The 25056-nt window shown below is 48.1% G+C and overlaps 2 protein-coding genes and 1 long non-coding RNA gene across 8 annotated transcripts in view; 1 reads left to right on the forward strand and 2 right to left on the reverse strand.

The window, feature by feature from the left end:
- LOC309352055 overlaps nucleotides 1-25056 on the reverse strand; it is a 266510-nt gene that overhangs the window by 65531 nt on the left and 175923 nt on the right. The window lies entirely within an intron of this gene.
- LOC309351849 (uncharacterized protein) overlaps nucleotides 1-25056 on the forward strand; it is a 156740-nt gene that overhangs the window by 44267 nt on the left and 87417 nt on the right. The window lies entirely within an intron of this gene.
- Nucleotides 1-25056, reverse strand: part of IMPDH1 (inosine monophosphate dehydrogenase 1) — a 63166-nt gene that overhangs the window by 7339 nt on the left and 30771 nt on the right. For 3 of the 6 annotated variants that reach the window (XM_081879886.1, XM_081879888.1, XM_081879890.1), the window contains exons 3-13: nucleotides 21436-21484; nucleotides 18289-18390; nucleotides 17657-17731; nucleotides 15760-15966; nucleotides 13206-13293; nucleotides 12064-12263; nucleotides 10518-10609; nucleotides 8242-8345; nucleotides 5894-6037; nucleotides 4706-4850; nucleotides 1522-1665 (exon numbers count right to left, since the gene is read on the reverse strand). In XM_081879886.1, coding sequence (XP_081736012.1) covers nucleotides 1522-1665; nucleotides 4706-4850; nucleotides 5894-6037; nucleotides 8242-8345; nucleotides 10518-10609; nucleotides 12064-12263; nucleotides 13206-13293; nucleotides 15760-15966; nucleotides 17657-17731; nucleotides 18289-18390; nucleotides 21436-21484 — 1350 coding nt within the window. The remainder of the gene's footprint in view (nucleotides 1-1521; nucleotides 1666-4705; nucleotides 4851-5893; nucleotides 6038-8241; nucleotides 8346-10517; nucleotides 10610-12063; nucleotides 12264-13205; nucleotides 13294-15759; nucleotides 15967-17656; nucleotides 17732-18288; nucleotides 18391-21435; nucleotides 21485-25056) is intronic. The other 3 variants (XM_081879887.1, XM_081879889.1, XM_081879891.1) reach the window with 1 other exon arrangement.

Here is a 25056-nt window from a genome sequence, read left to right on the forward strand (position 1 = left end):
GGTGCGATTTTAAAAACGCAGACGCGGCTCGTAAGCTGGAACACCATTTGACGTAGTTTCCTCTGAGTCGCACGGACGACAGCTGGCAGCTGAGAAAAAGCTGCCGTTTATTCCCACCTTCCGCCCACCTTCTGCGCGGAGAAAATAACTTTGCCAAAACACTGTGAGATTTCAAGGGAAGCCTGGCAGCAGTCAGAAGGCGCTCTCCCTACGGCGCTTGAGCAGGCCACCCCACAGCGAGGGGCCTGGGATCCCCTTTTCACTCTCCTGGTCAACCCTCCGCCAAGTTTCGTGTGCCAGAGTCAGGGAGAGGGGCCATCTCTCCCCTTACAGCGCAGAGCTAGACTGTGGAACTCCCTGCTGCAGGAGGCAGCGACGGACAGAAACCTGGGAGGCTTTAAAAAAAGACTGGACTAATTTATGGGGTACGAAGGCGATCAGTGGCCGCTAGCACATCCCCTCACTTCTGAAGGAGTGGCAACTGCAACGCAGGGGGCTGCGGGGAGACTGCGTCCCACACAGTGCTGGATTGACGTATAAGCTAAACAAGCTCTAGCTTAGAGCCCCACTCTCTTGGGCCCCCCCCCAAAAAAAAATCAAAGGAAAAAAACCCTGGATGTACATTTCCAAAATAGAAGATGAAAAAGCTAAAATAAAATAAATAAATAAATAATCTACATACAAAATAAAATAAAATCTACATACAGCGACAGTGTTTCGTGTTGTGTCGGCTCATATGATGGAAGTAACGGGCGCTGCCTGCTGCCTCAAATATCACTGCTTTGCTATTATTATTTCATGTTATAGCAAGTTTCTAGAGGCTAATTATGAGTCTTTGCAAATTGTGTTTCTAAAGGAACTTTTGTCATTGCCCAATGCCAATGCCAATGCATTGTTAAGTTCGTTATGAATAAAAAATCATTTTAAGTTAGAGCTTAATGATCATTTCATGATTAATATACTTCTTCTTAATTGTATTTCACAATTAATATACAGTGGTACCTCGGGATGTGAACGGGATCCGTTCTGGAGCCCCGTTCGCATCCTGAATAGAACGTAAGACGTGACAGCGCGTCTGTGCATGCGCGGGTCGTGTTTTGCCGCTTCCGCACATGATGTCATTTTGAGTGTTTGCACATGCGCGAGCGGCAAAACCTGGAAGTAACATGTTCCGTTACTTCCAGGTTGCCGCGGAGCGCAACCCGAAAGCTCTCAACCTGAAGCACATTCAACCCGAGGTATGAACTATACTTCTTCTTAATTGTATTTCAGTTCAAATATTACTTTGATAAAATACCTGTTTTGTGGTGTGCAAAAGGCTTCAGATACCTGCTAGGTCCATCAATGACCATATAGCATCTATTCAACACAAAAAAACAGGGACCATTTGCTGTGGACAAAGGACAGCTGGACACAGAAAGGGCCCCATTACCTTCAGGAGCTGAGGATCGCATCCAGCCTGAATCCGGCCCTGGTCCCGCACCCCCCTGCGAGGAGAGAGAGAGCACCCCAGGGACTCACCGCAGGATGGAGAGACTCTTGGCGCCAATGTCTTGGCAGCCGTGCTGGATGCCAGCGATCAGGTAGGGCACAAACTTCTGTATGGAGCCCTTGTCCTGGATGGAGCCGGAGACGCCTTGCGCCACCTTGACCTTGTCTCCCTCGCTGAAAAGGAAGGAGGAGGCGCTGCGTGGGTCACCTGTTCCCGTCTCCGGAGCCCCCGTTCACCCCTGCCAAACCACATTTTCTCCTCCCATCCATCCAACCTTCTGATGGCTAATCTGAAAACCTGCTAACGTACCAAACTCCTTTTTTATTTTAATTTTTTTTGCAAAGTTTCCACACATACAAGGGGGGCGGGGAATCAAAAGGGAAAAAATGAGCTTGTTTGACACTATATAGAAGGGTCTGGTGACTTCTGTTTCAGTGTATCTGAAGAAGTGTGCATGCACACGAAAGCTCATACCTAGAACTAACTTAGTTAGTCTTTGAGGTGCTACTGGAAGGAAATTTTTTTTATTTTGTTTTGACTATGCGCAGACCAACACGGCTACCTATCTGTAACTTGTTTGACATGGGATAGTCTTAGATTGGAATAATGATTACAATGCACATAATAAAATTGTCATAAGATCTAAGCTAACTATATAAATGTGAATATAAATATGGTAACATTACAGAGAATAAATGGAGAGAGAGAGAGAAAAGGAGAGGAGGGAAAGAAAGAGAAAGAAAAAGGAGAGAGACAAAGAAAAGAAAAGAAGAAACAGTAAAACCGAAAAACTATTAAAGAATAAAAATACATATCAGTTGCTAAGTACAGTGGATGCGGGAGGCACGTTCACAACCCGAAGCGTTCACAACCCGCAGCGCAGCGTCTGTGCTTATGAGGGTTGCGATTCGGCACTTCTGCGCATGTGCAAAGTGCGATTTAGTGCTTCTGCGCATGCGCCGAAACCCGGAAGTAACCCGTTCCGGTACTTCCGGGTTGGGCGCAGTGCGCAACGTTAAATTCCTGAAGCGTCTGTAACCCGAGGTATGACTGTACAGTAGAGCCTCTACTTACGACCACCACTACTTGGGCCTGATCCAAGTTTCGACTGCGGCAAACCCGTCGCGATTGGTTTTCTGCGATGTGTGTGTGCGCAGAAGTGCGCTGCTGCCGAATGCGACTGCGCACAACGGTGCTTCTGCCTTGACCTGGATCAACTTACGGACAGAGCTCCGGAATGGATTAGGTCCGTTAAGTAGAGGTTCCGCTGTAGTGTATTCATAAGACTCCTACTCCCCGTGGTGGGTTTTCCAAAGCTGACAACGCCCTTAGTTTGTACGTCTCTGATTAAATCCTTATTTCCGTCATTCTCTCCTAAGATCTCTGAGCAGCCCTTCTAGGGCCAAAGTCAAGGGGGGGGGGCACCCTTGCCTTGCCCCCCACTCTGTGTATCACGGGTTTTAGCCAAATCCAAGCATTGCGCAGGACGGAAAACCCAAACACATCACAATGCCATGCTGGTGGCCATAATATAGCTGCCCTGAGACCTGCGGGTATGGGGCAGTATATACAAATCTAATAACAACAACAGCAACAACAACTTTTATTTGTATCCGGACCTCTCCGGCCAAGACTAGGCTCAGGGCAGCTAACATCCAATATAAACATTGATATAAAATCAAACAATAATTAAATCACCTCTTAAAAACAAATCAGGACAGAATTAAAATCTGAATTCGATGGCTTTCTGCAGGATTTGGGTTGGGGAAAGTGGCTGCTCATCAGGCCCAACTGTGTACGCTGATCTTATACGGGCCTCTGAGAATGCTGGGAGGCCTCTTTCGTACTAATTCTTATACAAAAATTTGGAGACATAATTTATAATGAACTCAAAAAGATCTTTAAATTCTCGTTTTAAAAAACAACAAAACAAAACCTGAAGCCTTTGCATTAGGTATGATGCCCATTGATATACAAAAAAAAGCTACAAAACCCATTTTATGTATGCACCCACAGCAGCGAGGATTTTAATAGCAAAAAAACTGGGAAGGTGACTTAATCCTCACAAAAACGGACTGGCAAGCGAAGATGATAGAATATTTAGAACTTGCGAAGAGGACTGGGAGAATAAGAGGAAACTCTAACCAGAAAGCCAGTAGAGATTGGACAATATTCAAAGAATATATTTGAAAGCACTGTGATAACACAAATCTCCTGACAGATTTGGATTGAATCTTGAAGTTTAAGGAAATTATAAAAGCAAAAAAATTATCTTGATAAGTAACAGAAAAGAATAATAAATAATGAAGTGTGTATAGATTAGTAAGATATAAAAAATACGATGAGCTGAATTGGAATTCAAAGAGTATGTAATGTCAAATGATGTGATGTTAGTCAGTGTCTATGGTTTGTTTGTGTTCCTTTTGGTTTAGTTTACATTTTAAGTAAATTGTTTTGTAGTAAAGAATCTTTTCAAAAATTAAAAAATACAAATTTAAGGAATCATAACAAGCTTTGTGTATCGATCTCTACATTAGTATAACTTTCTCAAGTCACTTGTAATAAGATGAAGAAGGTTTTAAAATGGGTTTTGTTAAGAAAAAAAAGGGCCTCATCTGAGTCGGGCTTTATGGGGGCTGCAGTAAAAAATAATAATCTGGAGGGCCCCACTTTGGGGAAGGTTTCTCTGCTGCGACACCCCTCGTCTGTAAAATTTTATTTTCAGTTTACGAAGCAATTCTATATCCTCCCACCACGCTGACGAAGAATTCTACGAAACAGCAGTCAATATATCCGGAATCACTGTTCAGCGTTGGACATCATATTTGCTGAAGACACAGAGCTTCACAGCTTGTCTGTCATCGTATAAAGCCTGGGACCTCGCTTCATTTAAAGATTTCCAGAGACTTTGAGACTAAAGATTTCATTTCAGACTTGTTATGGTTTGAAGGAACTCTATAAAAGATTGTTTATTGCATATGGACGTGGTCGTCGTGTTGCCTAGACATTGCTAGGCAATGAGGATGATTTGCCTTTGATCAATTGTTATGCTGAAATTTTCAATCCAAATTATTCAAACGAAAAAAGGATGTCACCTGGTGCAGCCAGTCCCCACCGCACGCCCCCTTGCTCCGCCCCTGCCTGGAAGCCGCTGCCCCTTTGCATGCGCCCCCCCCAAGCCCGCCCCTTGTCCCAGGTGGCCCCGCTCCGTACCTGAAGTAGCGCTTCTGGCTGCTGCTGTTCTTCTCCATGGCGTCGAGGGAGCCCATCCCCCGGTACTTCTTCAGCCGGACCCCGTCCGAAAAGAAGTATTCGCCGGGGGCCTCCGTGGTGGCAGCCAGCAGGGAGCCCATCATCACTGGGGGAGAGGGAGAAAGGGGGCTCAGGGCCAGAGCACATGGGGGGAGCCCAAGCGCAGGGCGGAGCTGGGGGACACCAACCCGGACGGCTGGGGAAAATGGACTGGACAAACTGGTGGGCAGTGCTGCCCTAGGGCTGGAAGGGACGCCCGAAGGTCATCCATTCTGACCCCCTTCGATGCAGGACTCTCAGCTAATGCATCCATGACAGATGGCCCTCCAAGCTCTGCTCAAAAACCTCCAGGGAAGGAGAGAAGATGGGAAGACAGCAGGGACTGGAAGCGGAATCGACTGAGCTGGGCACAGATCACAGCTGTCAACTTTTCCCTTTTCTTGCGAGGAATCCTATTCGGAATAAGGGAATTTCCCTTTTAAAAAGGGGGAAAACGTTGACAGCTATGGCACAGATTCAAGGATATAGAACAAGAAAAGAACGACAGAATATTATGGAGAGACTTTAACACTGACAGGAGAATTTACAAATTCTCAATCTGGAGGCCTGGGGGTAGGAATTACTGGAGGCCAAGGGGACATTAAAGAAAAAACATGCCTGGCATTTGTCGAGAATAAACCTAATTTGGGAACCCCTCTTGGATTTTCCGTGAGAAAAGGAAATGAATGCCTTTGAGACACCAGGACGTAAAAGAAAAATCAGTTAACAGATAGCAGAGAAGATGAATGTTGTCATAGACTGAATGTCTTAAACAACCGGCAGATGGAAAATCAGAAGTCCTCTTTTTAACGACTTCTTTTTCCTTTCCTGCTTCCTTCTCTTCTCTTTCCCTTTCTCTTCTGTAGCTGTTTTTGCCTCTTTTTTCCATTTACATTAAGTTTTCTATTATGAATTGTTAAAAATAAAAAATCAACAAACATCAGCGACGGAGACACAGAGCGAGGCGTCAACTCCTTCCCTGCTTAGCTGCTCAGCCAGAGGAGGAGGAGGCCACCAGCATGCATTTTATTATTATTATTAATAATAATAATAATAATAATAATGATGTTATTAATGATGATGGTGATGGCGACAGGATTCCCAGCTCACCTGTCGAGGCTCCCAAAGAAAGCGCCTTGACCACGTGGCCCACGGTTTGGATCCCGCCGTCGGCAATGACCGGTACGCCGAACCTGCGGGCATACTCGGCTACTTTATAGACCGCTGTCCCCTGGGGCCGGCCGCACGCCATCACTGGCCAGGAGAGAGAAAAGGAAGAGGGGCCGTCACTGCCAGGGGGCCAGCCTCCCGGAGAACCCCGAAATTCTGAGCTGCCAGCGTGTGGGGTTTAAATAGCGATTTAGTTGTATTGTTTCCGAGACACGACACAAAAGGGAACAGGGCGTGGAGGGAGAAGGAAAGAAGCAAGCTCAGGTTACGCGGCAGAGATCACGAAGGGAGAAGCAGGGAGGGAAACATCTGAGACTCCCCAAATCCCAGGAGGTTACTTGGCCTTGAAGGAACTGCCCTCTGCATATGCTCAGAGGTGGCCTCTTTTAATTGCCTTACCCCTGGGAACGGAAATAGGTTCTGGGGCTTACGGGATGGAGCTATGAAGAAAGGGTGCAGCTGGAGAAAAGACTGCTCATGTAATAATAATAATAATAATAATAATAATAATTTATTATTTATACCCCGCCCATCTGGCTGAGTTTCCCCAGCCACTCTGGGCGGCTTCCAACAAAACACTAAAATACAATAACATTAAAAGCTTCCCTGAACAGGGCTGCCTTCTGATGTCTTCTAAAAGTTTGGTAGTTATTTTTCTCTTTGACATCGGGTGGGGGGGGGGCGTTCCACAGGGCGGGCGCCACCACCAAGAAGGCCCTCTGCCTGGTTCCCTGTAACTTGGCTTCTCGCAGGGAGGGAACCGCCAGAAGGCCTTCGGCGCTGGACCTCAGTGTCCGGGTAGAACGATGGGGATGGAGACACTCCTTCAGGTCTACTGGGTCCTTGAGGCCATTTAGGGCTTGAAAGGTCAGCATCAACACTTTAAATTGTGCTTGGAAACGTACTGGGAGCCAATGTAAGTCTTTCAAGACCGGTGTTATATGGTCTTGGTGGCCGCTCCCATTCACCAGTCTAGCTGGTATATGCTACAACTGCGGCTAGGATCTTGCCAGCGCAAAGATGGAAGAGCGCTGAAATACCAACCAAAGAGGAATGGCAGGGGAAAGCGATGGAATAATACGCGGAAATGGCAAAATGAATGGAAAGGCTTTGAGACAGAGACAACAGAGAGTTTAAGAAAGACTGGGAACCGTTTATGTCCTATCTGCAGAATCAACGTAAAGAAATGGACTCGCTTGCGGGGTTTGATTAAACACTTGCAATTAACAAAACAAATGCAGAAATAGAAACACCACGTTAAAAGGATAGAATAATAATATATATATTTTTAAAAAATAAAGAATATGAAATAACCAATAAGCAGGGAGAGATAATATGCCCAAAAACCAGAAAAAGAAGTCATGGTGGGGGGTGGTTTGGGGATCTATATTATATTTTGGTTTTTTTGAAGCATAATAATAATAATAATAATAATTTATTATTCATACCCCGCCCATCTGGCTGAGTTTCCCAGCCACTCTGGGCGGCTCCCAATCAAGTGTTAAAACAGTACAGCATTAAATGTTAATATTAAATATTAAACATTACAATTAAAATGGCTGTGGTGATGACAAAATTGTAAGTATAGATAGCTAAGATAGTATTTTTCGCTCTATAAGACGCACCAAGTTTTTGGAGCAGGAAAACAAGAAAAAAAATATTCTTAATCCCAGAAGCCAGAACAGCAAGAGGGATCGCTGTGCAGCGATCCCTCTTGCTGTTCTGGCTTCTGAGAAAGCTGCGCAGCCTGCATTCGCTCCATAAGACACACACACATTTCCCCTTACTGTTTAGGAGGGAAAAGGTGCGTCTTATAGGGCGAAAAATACAGTATACCGTATTTTTTGCACCATAACACTCACTTTTTTCCTCCTAGAAAGTAAGGGGAAATGTCTGTGCCTGTTATGGAGCGAATGCCTGCGGGTGGCGGGGAGGATCTGCTGCAGTCGTGAGCAGAGGATCCATGGTTCCCCTTCCTTCCCTCCTCCGTGGTTACAAAGCATGGATCCACATGGATCCTCAGGATTTTTGCATTGGGCTACTCCAAACTCACTGTCAGATCACATGTCTGTAGCCACAGCATGAACCACAAAAATCATATATCCACTATTTCGTTTAGAATATTTTTTTTTCTTGTTTTCCTCCTCTAAAAACTACGTGCGTGTTATGGTCTGGTGCGTCTTATAGAGCGAAAAATACAGTGTATATATATTTTCAAAGGGCGCAGGGTTTGGGAGCTTCCCTCCCTCTCTCGGTAACCTTCGAACCCGCTCCCAGCCGGGACTCACCTTCCTGTGTGATGCAGATGGAGCCACAGCCCATGCCCACCCGGAGGGCGTCCACGCCAGCGTCGATGAGGTTCTTGGCCTGCGCTGCTGTCACCACTGTGCATCCAATAGGGGAGAAAGCAAAGGCACCTGTGAAATACCTGGCCGGCTGGGGGGGGGGGTTGGGCTAGATGGCCTTTGTTTTTGTTGTTGTTTTTTAAAAAAATAATATTTATTACTTTTAAAGCTTACAAAAAAGAAAAGGAAGAAAGAAGACAAAAGAACAAAAAAGAACAAAAAAGAGAAAAAACAATACAATACAATATATAAACAATACAAAACACAACCTTAACACATTGAACTAACACAATAAACTAAACCAAACCAAACAAAAACAATTTAAAAACATACATCATACTTTTCCCATATTCTATCTTTCATTCCCTTGTATCATCGACCTCCTCTCACCTCCCTCTTTGTATTCCACTTCCATTAATTGTTTCAGCAATTCCTTTCCATCTTTCTCTATTTTCTATCATATAAATGGCTTAACATATTTTTAATCTTATTTCCATTAAAATTAGTATACTTATTTAAGCTTAACTCCTTATAGCATTTCAGCTAAAGCCATAAAATTTCATTCCAACATTTTTCTATCACTCATTAATTTTACAATATTTCTATATATAGACTTTAAATTTCCAATCTTCTTCCACCATCTCCTCTTCCCAGTCTCGGACTCTGCCAGCCACTTCCGTCAACTCCATACAGTCCATCAACCTGGAGATCTTATGTCCGTGGGCTAGATGGCCTTTGGGGTGTCCCTGTCCAGCTCTACTCAGAAGCAGCTGGGCCGTAGGAATAATAAACTTGTGGCCAACTCTATAAATTCACAAGGCTTGTTTTGCTCCTCTACTATTGAGGGGACAATGTCCCCGTTCCCATTTTTAGCTATTGGTATTCTAGTGGCTATCAGATTCCAATCGAACCAGAATCTGAAGAAAGAATGGGAATGTGCGGAAGAATATATGACGAAACGTCGTTCAGAAACCACAGTAACAATATGTGGTGACTGAAGTTCGTAAAGTTAAGGATAAAACATGGAAAGATGGTTAAGGAGGGAGATACTAACAATATTTATAACACCTTAGCTGAGCTAAGGTGGAGAGTAGTCACAGGGGTAGGAATAAGATAAAAATATGTAATTAAAAAGAGATGCTTATATTGTATAACTTGGAAGGTATGGTAAAGAATGAAAAAATATAATGATTGGTCTAAGTAACCAAAAAGATCAGGAGTTATTTTCTTTGAATAGAGGGCAGTACTGTGTTTTCCCCCCATGTTACCTCTATTCTCAATTTAGGGTTTTTCTTCTCTGGGATATGCATTGTCTTTGTAAAACAAACATTGATTTCTCCAATTTTTCTGTTAACGGCGAAGAATGGAAATAGAATAAAGTCTTACTGATTTTGGGGAAAAAAAGAAAAAAAGAAAAGATATGTATATGAATGTATAACCATTTAAAAAATTGAAAAAATAAAAATAAAATTACCGTATTTTTCGCCCTATAGGACGCACTTTTTCCCCTCCAAAAATGAAGGGGAAATGTGTGTGTGTCCTATGGGGCGAATGCAGGCTTTCGCTGAAGCCTGGAGAGCGAGAGGCGTCGGTGCGCACCAACCCCTCTCGCTCTCCAGGTTTCAGGAAGCTATCCGCAAGGCTTGCGAGCCCGGAGGGAGTCCCCACGGGCTCGCAAGGCTTGCGGGCAGCAGCCTGCAGCCCGGAGCACAGGGCGCCCTCCGGAGGACGCCCCTTGCTTTGCGCAGGTGTCCGCAAGCCTTGCATGCCCGGGGGGAGTTCCCGCCGGGCTCGCAAGGCTTGCAGGCAGTAGCCGATTCTGGGGGCTGGGGTCGGGGGAAGCTCGGGCTGGGGGGGGGGAATAAATATTCCCCCACCCCAAAAAAATCTAGGTGCGTCCTATGGGGCAGTGCGTCCTATGGGGCGAAAAATACGGTATCCTTATTTTCAGAAGCAAACCCCACTGAAGTCCCTGGGGCTTACTCGTGAGTAAACAGGGCCGCAGCTGAACCTCTCTGTTTCGTACCGATTTCCGCCCTTATTTCCCCCGCCCCTCCGGAATTTTGACCAATGAGCAAAACAAAACAGGTTTTATTGCCTCGGCTGAAACTCCCCATCCAACCACCCCAAGGCGGCGGGGGGGGGGGGGGTTGAAGAACACTGGTTTTTTTTGGGGGGGGGCAGATCATGCCTCCCTGCCAAGGCCATCCAGATACTCACCATTGCCCCCAATGACCTGGAGATCCGGGTATTTGTGTTTGATGTAGTGGATCATGCCGATCTGATAGACGGAGTTTCCCTGAGATGAGTCCTTTTGGGGGGGGGGGGAAGGAAAGAGAAGAGAGGAGCCTGTTAACATTCCCACATTGCAGGGGGTGGGGGTTGGTCTAGATGGCCTTTGGGGGTCCCTCCAAACTCTACAGTTCTACGAGGGTTCGAATCCCCACTGGGCCTGCCTTCCTCCGCCCAGGCTACCTCGCAGGGTTGTGGTGCGGGTTGAATGGGAGAGGACAGAACCAGGCCCACCCCCTCCAACTCCTGGGAGGTGCATATAATTAACATCTCATGGGCTGCCACCAATTCGCAAAGGCAGCTACAGCAGTACCTTGGTTCTCAAAATTACTGTATATACTTGAGTATAAGCCAACTTTTTCAGCATATTTTTTTATGCTGAAAAAGGCCCCCTCGGCTTATACTCTGGCGGAGGGACGAGCGGCGAGAAAGGAGCCTGTTCTCGCCACTGGTCCCACCACCTGCCTCTCGCAAGGGCGGCAGGCACAGGAGCGGCGGTTGGGAGAGGTGCAGTGCTCCTATGCCTGCTCTTGCGAGTGGCAGAGGCGGCGACAGAGAGACGAGCAGCCCGAAAGGGCTCCTTCCTCCTCCTCCTCTGCTGCTGCCACCGCCGCCACCAGGTTTGTGGTGTGGTGAACTGGCTTATACTCGGGTCAATAATTTCCCCCGTTTTTTGTGCTAAAATTATGTGCCTGGGCTTATACTCAAGTATATACAGTAATCCGTTCCGGAAGTCCGTTCGAAAACCAAAGCATTCAAAAACCAAGATGCAGTTTCCCATAGGAAGCAATGCAAAATGGATTAATCCGTTCCAGACTCTGGAAAACAGCCCCTCAAACAGCAACTGAACACGAATTCTGCTATCTGACGAGAGCATGGATCCATAAAATGAAAGCAATAAACAATGTATTGCAGTCATGCAATCAATCAGTCAGCAGCTGAACCGGGTTCCACACAGTCGCAAAAAACAAAACAAAAAGAGCCGCAAAGACAAAAACGCAAAATAAATAGCAAAAACAGAAAGACCTCAGCGTAACACTGAAAATGGAAATTATCTGGAAATTATCTGAAGAATGCATGCACACGAAAGCTCATACCAATAACTAATTGAGTTGGTCTCTAAGGTGCTGTTGGAAGGATTTTTTATTATTATTTTATTTTATTTTGTTTCGACTCAAAACGGAAGTGCGGCACTCAGAATGGAGCACGTTCAGCTTCTGAATAAAGTCCGCAAACCGGAACACTGACGTCCAGGTTTGCAGTGTTTGGGTTCCAAGTTGTTTGAGTGCCAAGGTGTTTGAGAACCAAGGCGTCACTGTACTCGTTTTATTCTCCAGGTGCAAAACCACGGTGCTGGTGGAGGGGGAGCCGGCCCTTCCGAAAATGTGCCTCTGCGAATTCAGCACAGAGGACCATCCTTGCCCCCGGAGCCACAGCCCTCCGGCCCCCTGGCCAGACAAGGCGGGCACCCACCAGCACGACCACGTCGACGCCCGCCTGCATGAGGAGGTCCAGGCGGTACTTGTCGTCTTCCCGGGTGCCAATGGCCGCCCCGCACAGCAGCTGCTTCCGGGAGTCTTTGGAGGCCAGAGGGTAGTCGCGGTTCTTCTTCAGGTCCGTGCGGGCGATGATGGCCACCAGCTCGTCCACGTCGTTCACGATAGGCAGCTTCCCTGTGCGGAGGAGGGCAGAGGGAGGCAGGGCGGCTGAGAGCCTGGCGGCCGGATCGGGCCCAAAACCGCCCAGCACCCAGAAAAAGAGGGAACATTTTATCACATGTGGTGGGAATGTAAAAAGGTGAAATGCTTCTGGGAGATGATATATAATGAGTTGAAAATAATGTTGGCATATACATTTATAAAGAAACCAGAAGCATTTTTACTGGGCATTGTGGGGAGTGACATAAATAGAAAGGAATGTAAGCTCTTTTTATATGCAATAACAGCAGCAAGAATATTATTGGCCCAAAAATGGAAGCAAGAAGAATTACCGACAATTGAAAAATGGAGGATGAAGTTAATGGACTATGCAGAACTAGATAAACTAAAAGGAAGGATTTGAAACCGGCAAGAAGACTGGAGTAAATTTACGGACTATTTGAAAAGTAATTGTGAAGAACAGACGACGTTTGTATGGTTGCAAGAAGTATTGTGAGGAGTATTATTAGAAGTATTGTAAAAATACACAATGGGGGGGTGATTTGTTAAGAGATGTAAAGGCAATATGAAGTTAAGAAATGCATAAGAAGTGGTTAAAACGGTGGGTCATCAGAGATGCTGATGGAAGTCCAAAAAGATTGTATAAGTGATACGTTTTGTGGTATATTTTATAATTTATATGTTAAAATTAATAAAAAATATTATATATATAAAAACCGGCCAGCAACCTGCTCTGGCAGCGGCCAACCAGGGAGGAGAACTGCAAGTGGGGCCTGACTCTGGCTCCCCACCGCCTGGTACCCAAAGGTAGACTGCCCCAGGGGGTGGAGGTTCTGCTCTAATTCCTGCAGAGGAACTGGCCCAGATTACCGGCTCCGACTGAGGAGGGCAGAGCAAAGCCAGCCTTAGGGGTCCATGGGGGGAAAGGGTTACCCCCCCTACCCCCCCCCCGCATACCTTTTTTGCTCCTCTGAAGGATCTCGTTGGCTTCTTTCAGCGTGACTCCGGCGGGGGCCACCACCAAGTCGTTGCGCTTCGTCATGACCTGCGTGGGGGGCAGGAAAGGGGGCAGACTCGGGTGAACTGGCCCCAAACACACACACACACAGCCACTTTGGCCACCCCAGGAAAACTGGGACCGGGCATTTTGGGGGCGCCTCTAGATTGCCTGCAGCCCTCAGGGGTCCTGCGCTGCCTGACCCAGGAAGCTGCCGGCTGCATGGGAATATGGGGGTGCCCCCCTGCGCCCCCTCGCTGCTGGGGCCTGGGGGTCAGAGTCCTGTCTTTCCTGTTGTATATTCCTTTTTTACAAATGAACTCTTATTATTTTATATTTCTTTACGTATAATCTAATACATTCCTATATCAATATGCGCTCTTAGTCTTATTTCTCAACTCTGTCTCACACCAACATCAATCAAATGCTTTCAGGGATGAAACCCGTCCTCTTGCCTGCCTGCCTCCTCCAGCCAGGAGCGCGGTGAACTGGCCCCAACAGACACACACACACACACACACAGAGCCCGTTTGGCCATCCCTGAAAAACTGGGACCGGGCATTTTGGGGTGCCTCTAGATCTCCCGGACGTGGGTGATGCTGTGGGTTAAACCACAGAGCCTAGGACTTGCCAGTCAGAAGGTCTGCAGTTCAAATCCTCGCTCCCGTTGCTCAGTCCCAGCTCCTGCCAGCCTAGCAGTTTGAAAGGACGTCAAAGTGCAAGTAGATAAATAGGTACCGCTCTGGCGGGAAGGTAAACGGTGTTTCCGTGCGCTGCTCTGGTTTCGTCAGAAGCGGCTTAGTCCTGCTGGCCACTTGACCCGGAAGCTGTACGCCCGCTCCCTCGGCCAGTAAAGCGAGATGAGCGCTGCAACCCCAGAGTCAGTCCTGACTGGACCTAACGGTCAGGGGTCCCTTTACCTTTACTGCCAGGAACCCCTAGCCTGACCCAGGAAGTTGCCAGCTGTATGGGAATATGGGGGTCCCCCCCTGTGCCCACTTGCTGCTGGGGCCTGGGGGTCGGAGCCATGAGCCTGCGCTGGCTGGTGGGAAGAACACATGCCAATCCAGACCCCCAACCTGGTGCCCTCCGTGCCAGCTGGGGCTGGCAGGAGTATTAGTCCCAAAGGTGGGAAGGGGTGCAAATAAGAATCACTTAGCAAAGAAGAACCGACATTGCAGGGGGTTGGACTAGATGTCCCTCGGGGTCCCTCCCCCCCTTTTTTAAAAAAAGATTTATATTGGTTTTACATATCATCACATTACGTAACACCATCCCCTGTTGTTTTATCTCCTTGGCTCAGCTGAGCCGAACGACTTCCCTCCCTCCCGTCTGATGGTTTGCAATATTAAACTTTACATCTTCACCTTTCGCTTCGTTTCCTATCCTTGTTGCGTCGTTACCTAAAATAATTACATTACTCAATCCGAATAGGTAGCAATTTCACCTGATGGATCTTCACATAAGCCTGCTAATGATGTTAATTGCTTACAGTTGCCTTTCAAATATAATATAAATTTCTTCCAGTCCTTGTGGAATTCTTGGTCTCAGGGTGCCTTCCAACTCTACCGTTCTAGAACTCTAGGACAAATGCTATTTTTAAGGAGTGGTACGCTGGCTGAGACCCTCCCTGCCCGCAGATTGTCTCGCCAGAGTGGTGCATGCTCTGGTTATCTCCTGCTTGGACTACTGCAATGCGCTCTACGTGGGGCTACCTTTGAAGGTGACCTGGAAACTGCAACTAATCCAGAATGCGGCAGCCAGACTGGGGACTGGGAGTGGCCGCCAAGACCACATAACACCAGTCCTGAAAGACCTACATTGGCTCCCAGTACATTTCCAAGCACAATTAAAAGTGTTGGTGCTGACCTTGAAAGCCCTAAATGGTCTCCACCCCCATAGTTCTCCCCAGACGCTGAGGTCCAGCGCTGAGGGCTTTCTGGCAGTTCCCTCCCTGCAAGAAGTGAGGTTACAGGGAACCAGGCAGAGGGCCTTCTCGGTGGTGATGCCTGCCCTGCGGAATGCCCTCCCATCAGATGTCAAGGAAATAAACAGCTATCTGACTTTTAGAAGACATCTGAAGGCAGCCCTCTTTAGGGAAGTTTTTAATGTCTAATGTTTTATTGTGTTTTTAATATTTTGTGGGAAGCTGACCAGAATGGCTAGTCAGATGGGCGAGGTATAAATAATAAATTATTATTCTAATATTGTTATTATGAAGAAGGACTTTCTTTCTCTGTCCTGAATCTTCTCAGAGGATGGAGGAAGGCACAAGGGGTGGCATTTGAATTGGGCAGGAGACGGGAGACCACCCCACGAATTCAAGGCGGACGTGAATGGCAGTGGCAGAAATTCAAGAGAGAGCCTTTTTTCGGCAGCTGTGCCCTCTTTCCCCCAGACCCACATTGCAGAGGGTTGGACTGGATGACCCCTGGGGTTCCCTCCCAGCTCTACGCCTGTTCCTTCCCTTTCGTCTTGGCTGCTGCCAAGGGAGGTGGGCGCCCCGGGTCCTACCTCGCTGAGCGCGATGCCGTAATCCTTCTCGGAAAGGAAGTCGATGTCCCGGGAGGTGACGATGCCCACCAGCTTGCTGCCCATCTTGCCCGTCTCGGTGACCGGGATGCCCGAGAAGCCGTGCCGGATCTTGGCCTCGAAGACGTCGCCCACCGTGTGCGCAGGGCTCAGCACCACCGGGTCCGTGATGAAGCCCTGCTCAAATTTCTGCAGAGAGAGGAGAGAATAATTGGGCGCACTCTTCCCACCTTGGATCAAATCTATGCTTCCAGGTGCCATAAGAAAGCTGCAGAGATCTCTTTCAGCTTCTCCCTTCTGGAAGAAGGTACAGGGTTATAAAGACTAGGACCAGCCGCCTGAGAAACAGTTTCTATCCAAATGCAATTTTGGTTTTAAACACAGTGCAAGGTAGTCTTTAGACGGGGGTGGCGCTGTGGGTTAAACCACAGAGCCTGGGACTTGCAGATCAGAAGGTTGGCGGTTCAAATCCCTGCGACGACGGGGTGAGCTCCCGTTGCTCGGTCCCTGCTCCTGCCAACCCAGCAGTTCGAAAGCACATCAAAGTGCACGTAGATAAATAGGTACCGCTCCGGCGGGAAGGTAAATGGCGTTTCCGTGCGCTGCTCTGGTTCGCCAGAAGCGGCTTAGTCCTGCTGGCCACATGACCCAGAAGCTGTACGCCGGATCCCTCGGCCAGTGAAGCGAGATGAGCGCTGCAACCCCAGAGTTGGTCACGACTGGACCTAATGGTCAGGGGTCCCTTTACCTTTACTTTAAGGTAGTCTTTATGTGAGTATACTGTATTTAAAAATGGGGTATCATAGTTTTTAGGGGGCTAACCAGGTTGGGATAGCTGGGATAGCAGGCTTGTTGGTTTTGAATGTCTTATGTAGATTTTTCTTTTCCAATTTCATTGTTCTGTTTGGGACAATGACAATAAAGATTATCGTATAGTATCGTAAACCTTGCCAATTCCTGCGCCAGGAGAATCCAAGGCCAGGGGCACAGACACACCAGGATAAACTGGGGTGGCACCAGGAAACACCTGCAAGCCCACCCTGCCTTCCTCCATAAATGTGTCCAGTCCTCTTTTAAAGCCATCCTTCAGCAAGGAGTTCCGCAGTTCAACTCTGCTCCGCGAAAAAGGGCTTTCTTTTACCTGCCCTGAACCTTCCAGCACTCAGATCCATCGGAAGCCTGCAAATTCTGGCGTTTTAAGAGAGCGGCTAGGCTTTTACTAGCCAGAAATGGGAGGATGGCAAGATGGCAGCGAAAAAAGAATGGCAAGCGAAACTTGTGGACTACGCCAAAATGGCGAAGCTTATGGGAAAACTGAGAGGCAAGGAAAATAAAGACTTTTTAGAAGACTGGGAACTGTTTACGATGTGCTTACAGGAATACTGTAAAGAAACCCTCACTAGCGGGGTTTGAATAAACACTTACAATTAAGGGGGGAAGTGTGCAAGTCAAGGAGCAATGAATGGGAAAACAACAAAACGTAAGAAGTAATTTGGAAAGATATAGTATAAAAATGGTAAGAATATAAGAATATTTTGTTGGAATATTTTTAAAATCAAGGTAAACAAAATAAGCAGAAGGAGCAAATATTTAAAGAATCAGAAAAGGAGGTTGATGAATTTTTAAATTGTGTTTATGATGATTGTCTTGAATATAAAATTATAAATCCTAATTCTAAAAAGAGAGCGTGAAAAAAACTTTCCCCTGCTGCCCACTTCCTCCCTGCCAGGCATCATCTTACAAACCCTTCCTTGCTTTTTCGGCCAGCCGGGGGGGGGGGGAGTGGGCCTGCTCCCCCCAAGTACCCCGGGGCCCACCTCGCGGCTCTGGCCCCACCCCAATACAGGGCCCTTCGCCAGCCCCAAATCCGGGCGCTCACCTTGACTTTCCGGACCTCGTTGGCCTGGAATTCCGGGGTGCAGTTGTGATGGATGATCCCAATGCCGCCCATGAGCTGCAGGGGGGAGACGGGGGGGGGGACAAAGTCACAGAGGCTGCATTCTCCCTGGTCCCAGCCCCCCAGATTTCCCACCCCACTCCAAAGCTCCGGGTGCTGTTTTCTCCCCACGCAGAGCCCCCTTTTAACCATGGAAAGGGCGTCATATCAGTAAATCTGTGTGTCTGTGTGAATGCCCCCAGGCAAAGTCTGTTTCGGGGGGGGGGGCCTAATCCAGCCCACTGGTTGGTCTAATCCAGCCCCCTCCCCGCCCCCCCCCCGTGGCAGTTTATTTCCTGGGGTAAAATCCTAAAATAAACCTCACCAACTTAAAAAAAGCTCAACAACCAACTGTGGGGTAAAATCCTTCAAAGGTCACCAATTTCAATCCTTTGTTTGGCCCTTCACTTCATCAAATCTGGCCCTCTTTGGAAAAAGTTTGGACCCCACTGCCCCAGACCCACGGGCAAAACTGCCTCCCCGGGGCTCTTGCTGGGGGGAAGACGTGGAAACAGAGTGGGGGGACCACCCCCACCCCTTGGGAGGCCCTGCCCCCTCTCGGGGCGGCCACTCACCGCCATCGCAATGGCCATGTCTGACTCGGTCACCGTGTCCATCGGGGAGGAGATGAGAGGCGTCTTGAGGGTGATCTTGCGGGTCAAGGCTGAGGTCAGGTCCTGCGGAGGAGGGAGAGGGGGGTGGAGGGATGGAAGAGGCACCAAGGGTCATCCTGCCCAACCCCCAGGGCGCCCCCAAACCCCAAAGAAACACAACAGGGCCGGGCGACATTCAGCACCAGAGGTTCTCCAAGCGGGCGCTCTCGCCCCCGGAAGGCAACGCAAGAACCTTGGCGGGGGTGCCAAGAGGCATGGGGGTGTCAGGGAGGTGCTGGGGTGTCAATAATAATAATAATAATAATAATAATAATAATAATAATAATTTATTATTAGTACCCTGCCCATCTGGCTGGGTTCGCCCAGCCACTCTGGGCAGCTTCCAACAAAGATTAAAAATACATCAAAATGTCACACATTAAAAACTTCCCTGAAGTTTTTGATCGTTCTCTTACTTTGAAAAACCAATATCCCTGAATAAAGTTCATCTGTTCTGTCAAATTCATTGCACTAAATAGTTTCATTGGGCTTTGAAGAAAAGGGAAACTCATTTTTTATTTTTATTGTGTGGTTATTCTCCTTAGTAGGTCATGTGAACCGCTGTTCTGAATAATGCTTTTTGCATGCGCTGGGGATGAGTTTATGGGCAGGCATGGCCAAATTTGGCCCTTCAAGGGTGTGTGTGTTTTCAAATGATAAATTTTCACCATAGACATATGACTTCCCGTCCTGTCCAATTTCCCCCCATTTTAATAAACTCATTGCTTAAATTTGTCTGTTTTATTATTACGAAAGTAATAATAATAATAATAATAATAATAATAATAATAATAATAATAATTTATTTGTACCCCGCCACTCTGAGCGGCTTCCAACAAACAAAGACTAAAAATACATTAAGACTAAAAATACATTTTTCTTAACATATTTGTTGTTGTTGTTGTTTAGTCGTTTAGTTGCGTCCGACTCTCATGAACCCCTGGACCAGAGCACACCAGGCACCTCTGTCCTCCACTGCCTCCCGCAGTTGGGTCAGGCTCATGTTTGTAGCGTTGAGAACACTGTCCCACCATCTTGTCCTCTGTCGTCCCCTTCTCCTTGTGCCCTCCATCTTTCCCAGCATCAGGGTCTTCTCCAGGGAGTCTTCTCTTCTCATGAGGTGGCCAAAGTCTTGGAGCCTCAGATTCAGGATCTGTCCTTCCAGTGAGCACTCAGGGCTGATTTCCTTCAGAATGGAGAGGTTGGATCTTCTTGCAGTCCATGGGACTCTCAAGAGTCTCCTCCAGCACCAGAATTCAAAAGCATCCATTCTTCGGCGATCAGCCTTCTTGATGGTCCAGCTCTCACTTCCATACATCACTCCTGGGAAAACCAGAGCTTGAACTATATGGACCTTTCTCTACTTAACATATAGTGTCTACCAAACTTATTCCAAGGCAGCTGCCGTCTTGAGATTGCAACAACTGCTTTTGAAATATTCCTTGAAGAATTCCCAACTGGAGACGTCTCTCATTTCGTCCCTTGCAAAGAATCCTAGTTTTCCGGCGTCGTTGGGAACTGTAGCACCGCGAGGGAGAGGGCTCCGTCCCCAGCGTTTCTCGCCTCGGCCAGCTGTCTGACATTCACCGCCCCGGTCAGCCGATTAGGCGCCAACTCCATTTGGCCTAATTAGCTTTGACGAGCTTATCTCCGCAGGGCCGGCAGCCTCCCCACCCCCGCATGGGCTGCGCCACACCAGCGCTCCCCAAACTGGCGCCCCCACTCAGATGTTTCGAGGGCCCAGCCCTGGGCAGCACAGCTGGAGGCCAGGTGGGGAGAGGCTGGCGGGGTCCCCAAGAGCGCAAGGCAAACCCTGAGGGTGCCAGGTGAGCCCCCCTTTTATTAGAAGCCTGTTGCTGCTTTTTTTTAGAAAAATAAAGTTTGCCTATTTATATTAAAAAATAACATATACCGTATTTTTCGCCCTATAGGACGCACTTTTTCCCCTCCAAAAGTGAAGGGGAAATGTCTGTGCGTCCTATGGGGCGAATGCAGGCTTTCGCTGAAGCCTGGAGAGCGAGAGGGGTCGGTGCGCACCGACTCCTCTCGCTCTCCAGGCTTCAGGAGAGCCGCAGCGCCAGTCCCACAAGGTCGGGGGACAGCGGGGAAGTGGAACGCCGCCATCCCGCTGTCTCCCGATGTGGTTTGGAGGCTGACGGCGGGGAGACGCGTGCTTCTCCCAGCCGCCAGCCCCGCAAGCTCCGGGGACAGCGGGGAGGCGCAGCGCATCTTCCCGCTGTCCCCGGACCTGGTCTGCAGGCGGGCGGGGGGGAGAAGAGTGCTTCTCCCGGCTGCTGGCCCCACAAGCGCCTGGGGGGGGAAATAATTTTTTTTTCTTTATTTCCCCCCCAAAAAACTTGGTGCGTCGTATGGGCCGGAAAATACGGTACCGCTGTATCATAGAATGTACAACAATATCGTGTTTTAAATATTTTTATTGTGTTTTAAATATTTTTATCGAGTTTTTAATATTCTTTTGGGAGCCGCCCAGAGTGGCTGGGGAAGCCCAGCCAGATGGGCAGGGTATAAATAATAATAATAATTAATAATAATTGTTATTATTATATAAAATCACAAGAGAGCCATCTGACGCTCCTTCCTTGGAGGTTTTCCAGCAGAGCTTGGTTGGGCATCTTTTGTCAGGGATGCTTTTAGTGGAGATTCCTGCACTGCAGGGGGTTGGGCTGGATAACCCCTGGAGGGCCCCGCCCAACTCTACGATTCCACGAAAACCATATAGTAAAATCACAAAAATATTGCAAACGAGTGAAGAGCAAAATAATTCCCAACACCGACACCAGGGGGCTCATTTCTTTGGGAAGGAAGGGAAAGGTTAGAGATGGGAAGGTTCTCACATGGGAAAAGGGATGGCTGGGGACTTTAGAGCGGGGAGTGAATGGCTTGTATATTTGTGCTGCTATGCAGCTCAAAAAGGGGGTCTAGGGTCGCCGCCCCCCCCAAGCACCCACCAAGGGGAGAAGGGAGCAGCCACATGACTCACTCCCCTGGGACCCCCTCAGGCAGCCCCACCGGACAAACGGTGCTGCCCAGTAGGGAACTCAAACTCACCACCTCGTCCGCCGTGAAGTCGATGAAGCCTGGGAGGATCAGGAAGTCACTGGGGAGAAAGGAACGGACTGTGGTTAGCGGCAATTCGTGCATCACGGCGGGTTGGAATGCCTGACCTCCGGGGGGCCCATCCAGCTCTACCAATCTTTTGCTTTTTTTGCTAAATGGTTTTGATTTATTTTCAATTCCAGTGGACGCTCGGGTTGCAAACGTGATCCGTGCGGGCGGCACATTCACAACCCGCAGCGTTCAGAACCCGTGACCCACACGTCTGTGCATGCGTGGGTTGCGATCGGCGCTTCTGCACATGTGCAAAGCGTGATTTAGCGCTTCTGCGCAGAAACCCGAAAGTGACCATTCCAGTACTTCCAGGTTCGGCGCGGTGTGCAACCTGAAATCGCGGAACCCAATGCGTCTGTAACCCGAGGTATGACTGTACAAAAATCCAATATGCGCCATATTATATCAATACCAAATAGCAATACCAATTCAAACACAAATCAATTACATAGCCAATTATAAATTTTGTGTGGCTTCGCACGTGCTGGCCTTCAAGGTCTGATTCTCTTTAATTCTGCCTCCAGACTGTTGCTCAAACCAAATACAAATACAAGATGAATGTACTGCCCATAAATGCTATTTCTATTCTAATCAATCCTAGCAATAAGTAATACGGCATGTTTTAGGTAAAGGTAAAGGGACCCCTGACCATTAGGTCCAGTGGTGGCCGACTTTGGGGTTGCGGTGCTCATCTCGCTTTATTGGCCGAGGGAGCCGGCATACAGCTTCCGGGTCATGTGGCCAGCAGGACTAAGCCGCTTCTGGCGAACCAGAGCAGCGCACGGAAACGCCATTTACCTTCCCGCCTGAGCAGTACCTAGTTATCTACCTGCACTTTGATGTGCTTTCGAACTGCTAGGTTGGCAGGAGCTGGGACCGAGCAACGGGAGCTCACCCCGTCGCAGGGATTCGAACCGCCAGCCTTCTGATCAGCAAGTCCTAGGCTCTGTGGTTTAACCCACAATGCCACCCGCGTCCCAATTATGGTACATCATAATTGGGACGCAGTGGTACCTCAGGTTACATACGCTTCAGGTTACAGACTCTGCTAACCCAGAAATAGTACCTTGGGTTAAGAACTTTGCTTCAGGATGAGAACAGAAATCGTGCTCCGGGGGCGCGGAGGTAGCAGGAGGCCCATTAGATAAAGCGGTGCTTCAGGTTAAGAACAGTTTCAGGTTAAGAACGGACCTCCGAAACGAATTAAGTACGTAACCCGAGGTACCACTGTATTATGGTATAAAAGCTAAAAACAGAAAGGCAATGGGGTAATAATGAACTAAGAAGGAAACAGTTTACCAAAAACGAAAAGAGAACCGTGCTAAGGATGAAGGAAGTCAACTGGCAGAAAAGAAGAATTGAAATTATTTATCTATCTATATACACATACATTGTTGACTATTTGATATGTCTAAGTTTCCATATGTCATTATGTTTTATTTGTATTCATTTGTATTTTGATTATTTTTGATTATGTATTGCTACTTTTATGTTTAGTTTTATGACACTGTGTTTATGTGTTGTAAAATAAACTTAATAATAATAATAAAAGACATAAGAACATGGGAAGCACTCTTTTCCCATAGTGACCCACCAGAGGCCAGTCATGAGAACCCCGCAAGCGGGATCCGAGTGCGAGAGCCTTCGAGAGCCCCCTCTGCCGTTGAATGCTACTTTTTGATGTAGGTTGCCTATTTTAAAGTTATGTTTTATTATCACATTTTCGTATTGCATTAGATTGCTATAAGATGTACATTTTTTGCTTCTTCAGCTTGTAAACCGCCTTGAGTATTGTTCAGGCAGAAAGACGGTACACAAATAAAAAATGATGATGATGATGAGCCATTGTGGCTGGGAGCCTTCGAGAGCCCTCTCTGCTGTGAATTGGAAAAGGGCACCCCAGGAGGGGCATGGCACACCCCGGGGGCAAGAGGGGGGCACTTAGAAGCGTGGCCGCTCCTGGAGAGAACAGGGAGGGGGGTGCTTAGGCTCAAGACCCCAAGGCGGGTGGACTCCCAAAAGCCAGACCCCGTGTGTTAATTCAGGGATTCGTTCCCCAGCAGCCTCTGCCCCCCACCCCCCCAAAAAACAGAAGGGGCCCCACAGCAACCGCTGCAAAGCCATTCATGGGCACCCGGCGTGAGTAATGGGGCTTAGAGAGGGAGGCCCAGGGCAGCCGGCCCTATTTTGGCTGGGGGAGTCAGAGGAACAGGAGGCTGAAAGCTGGAGCACAGGAGCTCCACGCCCCCCCCCCCAGCACTGTCAACGTTTTCTGCCCCCCCGACAGACAGAATTCAGCCAAGGCCAGACCAGGGTTGCGGTGTTAGAAACTCAGATGATGCAGTAGTAGTAGTAATAATAATAATAATAATAATAAATTATTTTTATACCCCACCCATCTGGCCGGGTTTCCCCAGCTTCCAGCAGAATATTAAAATACAATGATTCATCAAATATTAAAAGCTTCCCTAAACAGAGCTGCCTTCAGATGCCTTCTGAAAGTCCGATGGTAGTTTATTTCCTTAACATCTGGTGGGAGGGTGTTCCACAGGGAGGGCGCCACTACCGAGAAGGCCCTCTGCCTGGTTCCCTGTAACTTGGCTTCTCACAGGGAGGGAACCGCCAGAAGGCCCTCAGAGCTGGACTTCAGTGTCCGGGCAGAATGATGGGGGTGGAGACGCTCCTTCAGGTCTACTGGGCCTTTGAGGCCGTTTAGGGCTTTCAAGGTCAGCACCAACACTTTGAATTGTGCTTGGAAACGTACTAGGAGCCAATGTAGGTCTTTCAAGATGTTGGTGAATCATTGCTTCAACTCTGGTGATCTTTGCTTCTTCCAGTACACTGGCATTAGTTCACCTGTCTACCCAAGTGATGTGTTAAAATTTTCGGAGACCCCGTTGATGGAATCTTTCGAGGAGCTGGATGTTGACAAGCTAGAAGGTATGCAGAGGAGGGCAGCCAAGATGGTCAAGGGTCTGGAAACCAAGCCTGATGAGGAGCGGTTGAAGGAGCTGGGTATGTTTAGCCTGGAAAAGAGGAGGCTGAGAGGAGATAGGCGAGCCCTCTTCAAATATCTCAAGGGTTGTCACATGGAAGAGAGAACAGGCTTGTTTTCTCCTGCTCTGGAGGGCAGGACTCGAACCCAGGGCTTCAAGAACTTCAAGAGCTGTTTGAAGGGAGTTCCTTGGGAGGTGGAGGACTCTCCTTCTTTGGAGGCTGGATGGTGATTTGTCAGGGAATCTTTAGCTGCGATTCCTGCATTGCAGGGGGTGGGACTAGATGGCCCCTGGAGGTCCCTTCCAGCCCTTCACTTCTATGAATGATATCAAAAACAAGCACATTTTGAAGCACGAGGAGCACACCATGCCACCCGCTCGCTTGAGGGGAAGCAGAGCAAAGACCAAACACCCCCCGGGACTGGGAAGGGAATCTGGTGGCAATGGGGAGATCAGAGATCCCTTACGCAGCAGCTCCGCTCTCGGCCTCCGCGCAGAGAAGCCCAGACGGCTCCCTTTGCGATTCCCATCCAGAAATGTCAACCCACATGCATAATTGATATTT

The sequence above is a fragment of the Podarcis erhardii genome, assembly GCF_964252035.2.
Source record: "Podarcis erhardii genome assembly, chromosome: 10".
Classification (NCBI taxonomy): domain Eukaryota; kingdom Metazoa; phylum Chordata; class Lepidosauria; order Squamata; family Lacertidae; genus Podarcis; species Podarcis erhardii.